The sequence below is a fragment of the Oncorhynchus tshawytscha genome, linkage group LG06, assembly GCF_018296145.1.
Source record: "Oncorhynchus tshawytscha isolate Ot180627B linkage group LG06, Otsh_v2.0, whole genome shotgun sequence".
NCBI classification, from domain to species: domain Eukaryota; kingdom Metazoa; phylum Chordata; class Actinopteri; order Salmoniformes; family Salmonidae; genus Oncorhynchus; species Oncorhynchus tshawytscha.
The window spans coordinates 9,256,413-9,268,450 of NC_056434.1; the positions used below are offsets into that span (position 1 = coordinate 9,256,413).

General features: G+C 38.6%; 1 protein-coding gene and 1 long non-coding RNA gene across 2 annotated transcripts; both read left to right on the forward strand.

Annotated features, from left to right (window-relative positions):
* Positions 1 to 2,329: 2,329 nt before the first annotated feature.
* Positions 2,330 to 5,435, forward strand: LOC112252002. Its single transcript, XR_002953798.1, has 4 exons — positions 2,330 to 2,561; positions 4,143 to 4,304; positions 4,499 to 4,578; positions 5,211 to 5,435. It is a non-coding gene; the product is annotated as an uncharacterized LOC112252002 (long non-coding RNA).
* A 149-nt stretch (positions 5,436 to 5,584) lies between these two features.
* On the forward strand, positions 5,585 to 7,954 carry LOC112251989. The gene is made up of 3 exons (XM_024422861.2): positions 5,585 to 6,589; positions 6,886 to 6,993; positions 7,087 to 7,954. Exons 1-3 carry the CDS (start codon positions 5,782 to 5,784, stop codon positions 7,209 to 7,211), a joined length of 1,041 nt encoding a protein of 346 aa, XP_024278629.1. The 5' UTR covers positions 5,585 to 5,781; the 3' UTR covers positions 7,212 to 7,954.
* The last annotated feature ends 4,084 nt before the right edge of the window (positions 7,955 to 12,038 follow it).

The following is a 12,038-nucleotide window of genomic DNA, read 5'->3' on the forward strand; positions in this document are numbered from 1 at the left end:
TGGAATCGGTACATCGAAACTGTCTTCCCAGCTTTGTATGGCTCATTTAAGAAAGGGCGATACTATAAACAAAATGTAATTTTCAATTAGTTGGAAATGAGATATTGTAATCTGTATAAAGGCCATTTTTGAACAAAATATGAGCCTTTCTTAATAATCTACTGGAGAACCATTTTGGGTTTAAGTATAACTTATGTATGAGTGAAGCTTTTAATGAGAGGTTTAAAGCTTTAATATTTAATCATTTTAGCCCCCTAAACTCATGTTCATTATATAAATTGGCACGTTTAATTTTGTCTGGCTTAGAATTCCAAAGAAAATTACATCTTTTTTTTGCTAATATGATTTTAAAAAGGAGTCATCTGGAGTAGGCCGTGCCATTAGTAAGTAAGTCAACTGTGATTGGACCAAAGAGTTAATCAATGTGATTTTTCCATAAATAGACAAGTATTTACCTCTCCATGGTTTCAGAATCTTATCTATTTTTGCTAACTTTCTATTGAAATGAATTGTGGTAAGTTCATTTATATCTTTTGAGATGTAAATACCAAGTATGTCTACTTCACCATCCACCCGTTTTACTGGTAAACTACAAGGTAGTGTAAACACTGTCTTTTTTAACGATCCAATACGCAATATGGTACGCTTGTCATAATTAGAGTTTAATACAGGGAGGCTAGACTTGAGCTGGGCGTGATCCCACTGCTGCCACCAGTGTAGCGGAAGAAAGTGAAAGCTACAACAAGGACTCTAACAGCCATTGCCATGAAAAGCCTACTAGGCCTCTGGGCAGTAGGCCTATAATACCGTGTTACAATAGCCTAAGTATAACATGATTGACACAACTGTAAAAATCATAAAGAAATGGCCTTGGAAGTGCCATAAGTGTAATTTAGAAGAGTGTATATGTCTCTTTTAAGTGCCAAGTCATAAAATATACAAGCGCCGCAACAATAGTTGACACTTTCACAGTAAATAAATGATAACTCTGAGTGACTGACCAAAGCTAACAAACTGCTCAGGCAGTTTCACTTCGTTTGAGATTTATACCATTGACATTCAGATTATCATCATTGGGAAGTTTTGGGATATTTTACATTTACCATTATTGTTATTAACATTATTTTAATTTATCAGTGTGATTGCAATAAGTTTGATCATTTGTGTAAACAGAACTAACCTCTTTGTATAGGGCAAGAAGTAACTCAGGGACAATAAATTCTCTTGGACCAAAGAGTGTCACATGCACACCTAAACGGACTGAAACATGTTTTATTTCAAAAGTGTATTAGAAAATGGACACAGTATGAATTCCGCTATTTTGGCCATAGTGTGGAGACGGTCTGGTCAAGGTCAATCGCCTTACAACATATTTCCACAGAATAACACAAACTCATTCATTATTAAAAAGTAAACAGCAGATATGAAAAGTTAGCACTACCTGTGATGTTTCTCTTTGACCCTGGATCCTTTTGACTGGCAAAGTTAGTTGGTGGACCAGAGTCTAGGTTTGGGAGGACAGAAACTTCAGAAGGCCTAGACACGGAGTTGTTTCCCTCACGTGCGACATATCTCTCTTCAGTTGTCCATTCTGCAGACAAGCCTGTTGGATATCAGGGTAATATGTACATGTAGGTCGAGGTAAAGTGACTATGCATAGATAATAACCAGAGAGCAGCAGCAGCATACAAAAGGGAGTCAATGCAAATAATAAATTAACCTGTTTAACTGCATTGATATGGCTTAGTTTGTTTATTTGTTTGTTTGGCCTAAAAAAAACTATTTTGTCAAACTAGTCATCTTCGTATTAGTCCCACCACTATTTTGTCAAACTAGTCATCTTCGTATTAGTCCCACCACTATTTTGTCAAACTAGTCATCTTCGTATTAGTCCCACCACTATTTTGTCAAACTAGTCATCTTCGTATTAGTCCCACCACTATTTTGTCAAACTAGTCATCTTCGTATTAGTCCCACCACTATTTGTCAAACTAGTCATCTTCGTATTAGTCCCACCACTATTTGTCAAACTAGTCATCTTCGTATTAGTCCCACCACTATTTTGTCAAACTAGTCATTTTCGTATTAGTCCCACCACTATTTTGTCAAACTAGTCATCTTCGTATTAGTCCCACCACTATTTTGTCAAACTAGTCATCTTCGTATTAGTCCCACCACTATTTTGTCAAACTAGTCATCTTGTATTAGTCCCACCACTATTTTGTCAAACTAGTCATCTTCCTATTAGTCCCACCACTATTTCAAAAAGGAATCCAGCCCTTTAAGGACTTGCTCCTCTTTTGGGTTGCAGACAAAAGGTAGCTGAAATTACACCCTTTGCAAAAAGCTCTGGCCCTTCAGGTATTGTATTTGAACTCTATACTCACAATGCCACATCACATTGTGACTGTAGTCTCTCATTGCTACAATTACAATTCTGCTCACCAACATGAGCAGAGAGCAGGCCAATTGGGCCTTTAACAATAGACTCCAGGCCGTTTTTGTTGTTGGTCAACTACTTTCCCTTCTACTCTTCAGGACCTATTCTGTGGCAGCAGTAGGTAAGGAATTCAGAGAATTGTGTTGATTTGTATTCAAGCTACAATTGAGACTAATATTGTGATTAATAACAGTTGTAAATAGACAAAATGCCATTGGTTGCCATTAATACATTTCTGATAAAATTACCTAACTATGCATGACAGACCACTGTTAAGTATTTCGAAATTGGATTCCCACTGGTCTAACGTCATTGAGCTGTGCATAATGCCGTCCTATCAGTCCTTTCATAACAGCAAATATTTTGTAATATATTTTTTAAAGAGAGTATGTTGTACTAGACATATAACTTCATCAGTATAATGCTGATTTGATAAGATTTGGTATAGAACAAATGCACTTCTCCATCTCAGAAACCACTCCAGTTCACCAATTTCTGAACAAAGGATCAACATTACCGGTTGTAATAGTTTCTTTTCAGCCAATATTCATAAAAGAAAAGAACATGAATAGCCACCATCTCAATGTTACATTGAACAATGACAACAGGGTAAGAGACCTTGTCTGCTTTAGAAATTATATCCAGTAAACTACTCCAAACAAATGTTCCTGATACTACTGATAGATCCTGCTAGCTCACAGGGCTAGTCTGATACTACTGATAGATCCTGCTAGCTCACAGGGCTAGTCTGATACTACTGATAGACCCTGCTAGCTCACAGGGCTAGTCTGATACTACTGATAGACCCTGCTAGCTCACAGGACTAGTCTGATACTATTGATAGATCCTGCTAGCTCAGGGCAGGATACTAGTAGACCCTGAGCTACAGGAATAGCCTGACTAGATAGACCTGCTAGCTCACAGGACTAGTCTGATACTACTGATAGACCCTGCTAGCTCACAGGAATAGCCTGATACTACTGATAGACCTGCTAGCTCACAGGACTAGCCTGATACTGCTGATAGACCTGGTAGTTCACAGGACTGGCCTGATACTACTGATAGACCTAGACCCTAGCTCACAGGACTGGCCTGATACTACTGATAGACCTGCTAGCTCACAGGACTAGGCCTGATACTGCTGATAGACCTGCTAGCTCACAGGACTAGGCTGATACTGCTGATAGACCTGCTCACAGGCTCACTACTGATAGGACTCACAGGGCTGATACTACTGATAGACCTGCTAGCTCACAGGACTAGGCTGATACTGCTGATAGACCTGCTAGCTAGCTCACAGGACTAGGCTGATACTGCTGATAGACCTGCTAGCTCACAGGACTACTACTGATAGACCCTACTAGCTCACAGGACTAGCCTGATACTACTGATAGACCCTGCTAGCTCACAGGACTAGCCTGATACTGCTGCTGGACGTTGCTAGCTCACAGGACTAGGCTGATACTACTGGCCCAGCGTAGTCTGAGTTTGGCCGGTGTAGGACATCATTGTAAATAAGAATTTGTTCTTAACTGACTTGCCTAGTTAAATAAAGGTTAAATAAAATAAACAGTTAATCAAATGGCTTCCCGGACTATTTGCATTGACCCCCTTTTGTATGCTGCTGCTAGTCTCTGTTTATTATCTATGCATAGTCACTTTACCTCGACCTACATGTACATATTACCCTGATATCCAACAGGCTTGTCTGCAGAATGGACAACTGAAGAGAGATATGTCGCACGTGAGGGAAACAACTCCGTGTCTTGGCCTTCTGAAGTTTCTGTCCTCCCAAACCTAGACTCTGGTCCACCAACTGTCTTTGCCAGTCAAAAGGATCCAGGGTCAAAGAGAAACATCACAGGTAGTGCTAACTTTTCATATCTGCTGTTTACGTTTTAATAATGAATGAGTTTGTGACAGAGTTTGTGTTATTCTGTGGAAATAGGTTGTAAGGCGATTGACCTTGACCAGACCGTCTCCACACTATGGCCAAAATAGCGTAATTCATACTGTGTCCATTTTCTAATACACTTTTGAAATAAAAAACATTTTCAGTCCGTTTAGGTGTGCATGTGACACTCTTTGGTCCAAGAGAATTTATTGTCCCTGAGTTACTTCTTGCCCTATACAAAGAGGTTAGTTCTGTTTACACAAATGACCAAACTTTATGCGATCATACTGATACTGTAAAACAAAAATTTGTTAATAACAATAATGGTAAATGTAAAATATCCCAAAACATCCCAATGATGATAATCTGAATGTCAACAGTATAAATATCAAACAAAGTGAAACTGCCTGCTGTCAACCATTAATCAGCAAGTCTAAAGTTCAATGACTGAGCAGTTTATGTTAGCTTTGGGCAGTCACTCAGGTTTATCATTCATTTATTGTAAAAGGGTCAACTATTGTGGCACTTCTATATTTTATGGCTTGACACTTAAAAGAGCCACATAAGCTCTTGTAAAGAAAGCCATAATCAATAAATTACTAATGTTATCAGAGATTGTGGCTAGTTACAAGGTTTAGGATTCAGTTAGGGTTATTCACACTGAAAAGGCACACAATTGATTAAGAAACACAATGTAGCAAGCAAGCAAAAAAACACTAATACTCAGAGTGCATTAAAAACAAAGTAACAGCAGGACACACTATGGATTAACTAGGGATTAATGATACTGTAATAGCATAGGCATAGTCAACTGTGTTTGTATACTCAAGTTGTGTTCATAAGTAACTTCATGATCTCTCTGTTCTTTTTGAGAAGCCAGTTCTCTACAGTCTTGGAGAGAACAGAGGGGTGCTTGCCCTGCGAATACTGGGAATGAGAAAGAGTGACCTCTGACCACTGTGATTGCATCACATCGTGGACTCTTCTGAACCTCTCCACCTGAAAATGCAGAGCTCCTTCAATTCTTTATTCTCCGTTGTCTTCTTGTTTATTTATAGTCTATCTCTGTAGTGCTGTCAAGATTACTCTCAAATTGGTTTCTTTGCCTGTTATATCAGATGTATTAAAAATGAACTTCATTATGATGAAACATTTTACGGTATATTTGTTGGCTCAAAAAACAAGACAACCCCGCCCATAAGACTGGCTAACCAATAGCAATAGGCATAGGGTCTTTAATCCCACCCTTTCTTCCGGTGCCTCTTTCCTAAAGCGCTTTGGAAGTTTCTTATGTACACATTTTATGTTTGTGCATGGAGCTCCCAAGTACAATAGTCCGTGTAAATAAAACGTATCTTTTGACATCTTTTAAACTCTTTGGAGCGTGGTCTGAGCGGTGTGCGTTGTCTTGTAGCTAAATACTAAAGAGCAAAGAGGGCGATTTACTATGGCTTGTCCGATCTATCCAAAGGACACACCGCAGCCCACAGAGGACATCGAATTTCAGCAAGTACTGCGTCAAATTGGAGGTAAAGAGAATATATACTTAGTAAGTGATACCGTCAAATCGGATGAGGAGGACGAAGCCAGTGGGATATTAAAGGAGTTCATTCAGGACATGTTTCATAGCGGGCGCACTGAAAACATTGGCACGAGCCATACCAACAACACTAACGGTCAGATTTATTCCTCTCCAAATAGTCAAGGGGATACTACAAGCGAAAATAATGGGACATGCGAAACAGTAAACAACTGCAAGACTTTGCCTCAAGCCCAGGGGAACGAAATACCTCTGTCAACGAGGCCAAAGGATTTAGTATTGAGTGCCAAGTCTATGGGAGAGGATAAAGGACCACCGAGGCTCAATGGGAACGTCCAAAAGACAAAAACCTCAAGCATGAACAGTTGTAGAGGAAAGCGAATAATAGACTATCCTATTATAATATTCATATTTAGACAGGAGTTTTTCAGTGGCAGTGCAAGCGCAATTTGCCTGAAAGAAATTCTGAAGGATGTTAGGTCACGTGCGAAACGTGGCGGTGTCCGCCCAGCACTAGTCGGGTTAATACGCTCAACAGGTGAGAGCAACGAGACGCGTGAATCAGTGGGATTTCTGGAGGGCCTGCTTCGTTCAGTGTTTCGGAAACATCCACCAGAAGCCATCTGGGCAGGGCATTTCATTCCCAAGACAGAGGATAGGATGCTGGCCATCAAGAAATACGCCTGCAAAGCCATCTATTCGGCCCAATCCTCAGGTGAAATACACATTTTCAGATGTTTGTGGTTTGTAAACCATGGTCAGTTATTTTATGCACCGTTTCATAGGCATTATGAATTGTTTGTACTTTTATCATTTTTATAATCTTAACAAATGTTTGGCAGTAGGCATATAGCCTATTTAGGTCAGTTCATGACACATAAGACTGGGGACATTTTTCATGCATTCGATATTCTCACAGGCTAGCTGACTTCAGAACAAAATAAACATTCATTAAGCAATCTGCCCCATAGATTTGCTGCCAAATGTTCATGCTCATTATTGCCTTTGCAGATAATTCTGAGGGAAGAGGGAACATGTTTTTAAGGCCATTCCAATGTTTGCCTTGGCCTAGAAGACACAACAGCCAGGCCAACAACACTTCAGCAAACCGGCAAAGAGGTATAACAGACGTTGTCTCTTCCCATTCCACTTTCCATGTATGTCCTTGGTGGTAAATAGGGTAGATAACAGTTCAATGTTGTTGTTTTTCAGGTGACGCTGCTAGTGCAGAGGAAGGGATCCCTCTGAAGACTGGTGTTTTGTCCGCTGGACCCCAGGCAGAGTCCGACTGTGGTGTAACCAAAAATGACAGTCATGATGACACTCGTGGGTCATGATTTCCCCATGTCCAACTGTGGACAATACTCAAACGTTGGTCTCAAGGAACATTGGTGTCTGTACAAGTCTGCAGTTAAGTTACATGTCTGGCACATTGGCCTTACAATCGGTCAGAGAAGAGTTGATACATTAGCCTGTGATTATGAACAATTTGAATTTAGCGATAACTCAAGTTACGCAACTTAATACATTTAGTGTACATGCGTATCTTGTGAGGTTACTCTGTTACATAACCATCCATGTATGTTGTCACTTTAAATAAATGTAATGTAATATCTGCTTTTGTTGTTACAAAGAGCTCATCTTGAATTGTAAAACAACAATGAAAAAATGTGTGACCAACAAACACTATGACCATTTACTTCATTCTGTTCGGTAAGTGTGATGTGATGCTGTTTTCAAACGAAACACAATACCTTGCTCTTGTTAAAGCTTTTAGAATTTATTTGTTTATTTGTTATTTTCTTTTGCTTGACTTCAATTAACATTCAGCAACTAGTGAGTTTGAGTGTTTAAAAAAAAACATATAGATTTAATAGGCGCAATGAGAAAGAGTTAGAAACAATTAGAAAGTCCAAAATGTGTGCCTTAGAAATTCAGTCGACACAAAAAAAAATGTTGGGTAAAAAAACAACCCAGCCCTGGATATAAAAAAACAACAACCCAGCCCTGGATATAAAAATCAACCCAGCCCTGGATATAAAAAACAACAACCCAGCCCTGGATATAAAAAAACAACAACCCAGCCCTGGATATAAAAACAACAACCCAGCCCTGGATATAAAAAACAACAACCCAGCCCTGGATATAAAAAACAACAACCCAGCCCTGGGTAAAAAAAACAACAACCCAGCCCTGGGTAAAAAACAACAACCCAGCCCTGGGTATAAAAAACAACAACCCAGCGCTGGGTAAAAAAACAACAACCCAGCCCTGGGTAAAAAACAACAACCCAGCCCTGGGTAAATAATGGACAGAACAAACGTTGAGTTATATTTGACCCAGCCAGTTGGGACACTTAGTTGGGTTATTGAGCTATGATCCACCGGGTCAGATCAGAAGACTGGAGATGTGGCTTAGTGGGGAAGTGGCTTTGAGATAGTTATTTTTGGCCACCTGTGAGAGCAAATGTAATTCTGGTTAATCTGTTGTGTTGTATTGTCAACGCATGATAAGGTTGAGTACTGACACTTCTGTAGCTTAATGTTTACCCAAGTTGAATTCCTCAAGTGCCTATGTGTATCCCAATGTTGGGATAGTTACCACTTTGTTATGTTATTTAAATAATAATGTTATTAATTGTATATAAAAATATGTAATGTGCAAAAATATGTAATATTTAAGGCAAATTTATATTTGCAGTGTACAAACATCACGATGAACAGGAATGAAGTTTACTTTCATGGCTGTCCAAAAATACTTATCTGAAAGCCACGCCCCCAATAAGACCCATCTGATGGGTAAACCAAGCATAAAAGTGAATAAAAACCCAATAGATGGTTAAATTAATCAAAAAGTGTTGCCTATTGAGGGAATTATTTTGGGCCTTTTGTGAGAGTAAATGTCATTCATGTTTTTTACCTTTATTTAACTAGGCAAGTCGGTTAAGAACAAATTTTTATTTACAATGACAGCCTTTTAAATGTTTTATTTAACCTTAATTTAACCAGTTAGGCCAGTCGAGAACAAGTTCTCTTATACAAATGCGTCCTGGCCAAGTTAAAGCAAAGCAGTATGACAAAAACAACAACACAGAGTTACACATGGGATAAACAAACGTACAGTCAATAACACAATAGAAAATATGTATACAGTATGTGCAAATGAAGTAAGGCCATAGTGGCGAAGTAATTACAATTTAGCAATTAACACTGGAGTGATTGATGCTCAGATGAGGATGTGCAAGTAGAAATACTGGTGCACAACCGGGGAACAGTGGGTTAACTGCCTTGTTCAGGGGCAGAACAACATATTTTTTACCTTGTCAGCTCAGGGATTAGATCCAACAACCTTTCGGTTACTGGCCCAACGCTCTAACCATTAGGCTACATGCCGCCCCATTGTTAAGTTTGTACACTGCAAATTTCAATTTTCCTTAATATTTTTGCACATGACATGTTTTTATATAAAATGTATAACATTATTTAAATATAACAAAGTGGTAAATATCCCAACATTGCGATATGCATAGGCACTTAAGGAACTCATACTCTTGTGTAAGCCTTATTAAAGCTACAAAAGTGTCAGTGCCCAACCTTAACATGTGTTGACAATACAACAGAACAGAATAATAGGAATGACATTTACTCTCACAGGTGGCCAAAAATAACTATCTGAAAGCCAGTTCCCCACAAAGCCACAAATCCAGTCATCTGATCTGACCCAGTGGATCAAAGCTCAATGACTCAAAATCAACAACCCAATTTAAATAAAAATAAAAATGGGTTGTTTTTAACCCAGCATTTGTTTTTGTGTAATGACAATAGCAGTTGCACTAATCCAACCATAATCCAATGGGTTATGGGTTTACTTTAACTTGTATTTAGATTTGAAACTAAAGGATTGTATAATTGCACTGTATATAGTTTGTATATGTATTGCTACATTATATTTCTTGTACGCCTCATTCACTGTTTTAATACAATTAATTTATAGTTTTGAAGCCGCTGCTTGTTATTGAACCAATGGAGTAAAACGACATTATTGCTTCAGGGGCCTTTTATTGCAGGTTCACTAGGGTCATCCACTATAGTAGTTGACTCCCGGTATGTTCCTCTGCCCAGGTTTGTTTCGTTGCAGCCTTATTCTTATTCTAAAAATTCCTCATCAATCTACACACAATACCCTATAATGACAAAACGAAAACTGTTTTTTAGACATTTTTGCAAATGTATTAACAATAAAAAACAAATACTTTAATTTACATAAGTATTCAGACCCTTTGCTATGAGACTCGAAATTGAGCTCAGATAAATTGTGTTTACATTGATCATCAACATTGGGATGTTTCTACAACATGATTGGAGGTAAATTCAATTGATTGGACATGATTTGGAATGGCACACACCTGTCTATATAAGGTCCCACAGTTGACAGTGAATGTCAGAGCAAAAACCAAGCAATGAGGTTGAAGGAATTGTCCGTAGAACTCCGAGATGAGATTGTGTGGAGGCACAGTGTCACGTTCTGACCTTAGTTTCTTTGTTTTGTCTTTGTTTTTGTATGGTCAGGGCGTGAGTTGGGGTGGGCAGTCTATGTTTGTTTTCCTATATTGGTTTTTGTGTTCGGCCTAGTATGGTTCTCAATCAGAGTCAGGTGTCGTTAGTTGTCTCTGATTGAGAATCATACTTAGGTAGCCTTTTTCCACCTGGGTTTTGTGGGTGTTTATTTCCTGTTTAGTGTTTTGTAATTCACCTTACGGGACTGTTCGTTTGTTGTTTTTGTTCAGTGTTCATTTTTGCTTCATTAAATTATGGACACTTACCACGCTGCGTTTTGGTCCTCCGATCCTTCTCGCTACTCCTCCTCAGAAGAGGAGGATGAGATCCCTTACACACAGATCTAGGGAAAGGTAACAAAACATGTCTGCAGCATTGAAGGTCCCCAAGAACTCATTCTTAAATGGAAGAAGTTTGGAACCACCAATAATGCAATTACTAACTAATATTTGACATGTTTGAATACTTATTGTACCAACGTATCGCCAAGGTTCGTGCAAAGTGAAACTTGAATACAACTGTAGATCTGAAATAATTGGATGGTGAAACTTGCATCACGTTAACCAAGAAAGCAAGGTGAAGCAAAGTCAGGCCAAGAGACATTCTTTTTTTTTTTGTAAAAATATATATATTTTTAAAAAGCAGTAGGGATTTAGAATTAAATATGGAGTGTATAGTTAGGTGATGATATCACGTCCCCCGAATACCTTCAAAAGTATTCGACAAAAATCATTCATTCTAAAAACACAGTTTCCATCATAATTTTTTCTAAAGAAAATCCACCCCTCTCGAACGGATAAAAATGTTGTCTCCTATAACTGACATTTCCGTTGCCCATGTCGCAAAGAATTTTTTTTGCGACATTGCTTTTTGTCGAAACCTGCCTAACATGATGACAAAACCGGCTCCGAGCGTGCATCCGTGTGGGCCATCGTGCGCATGTTGATTTGTCTATCCCACCAGACACGTTCAAGACATGCAGGTTAAAATACCAAAACAGCTGTGAAACAACTACTGTATATTCATTTGGGGAGAAACAAATCGAATTATATTTGTCACATGCGCAGAATACAACAGGTTACCTTACCGCGAAATGCTTACTTACAAGCCCTTAAGCAAGTAAAACATTTTTTTTTTAAATAAAGTAAAAAAAATATTATGTAACATAACAATAATGAGGCTATATACATGTGTACCAGTATTGAGTCAATATGAGGGGTACAGTCGTGTCACAGTAATTAGACTAATATGTACATGTAGGTAGAGGTAAAGTGACTATGCATTGATAATAACCAGAGAGCAGCAGCAGCATACAAAAGGGGTCCGGGCAAATAGTCCGGGTAGCCATTTGATTAACTGTTTATTTTATTTAACCTTTATTTAACTAGGCAAGTCAGTTAAGAATACATTCTTATTTACAATGACGGCCTACCAAAAGGCAAAAGGCCTCCTGCGGGGACGGGGGCTGGAATTAAATTAATAAAATAAAATAAAAAATAGGACAAATGACACATCACGACAAGAGAGACACCACAACACTACATAAAGAGAGACCTACAACATAGGATGGCAACACAGCATGGTAGCATCACAACATGACAACAACAT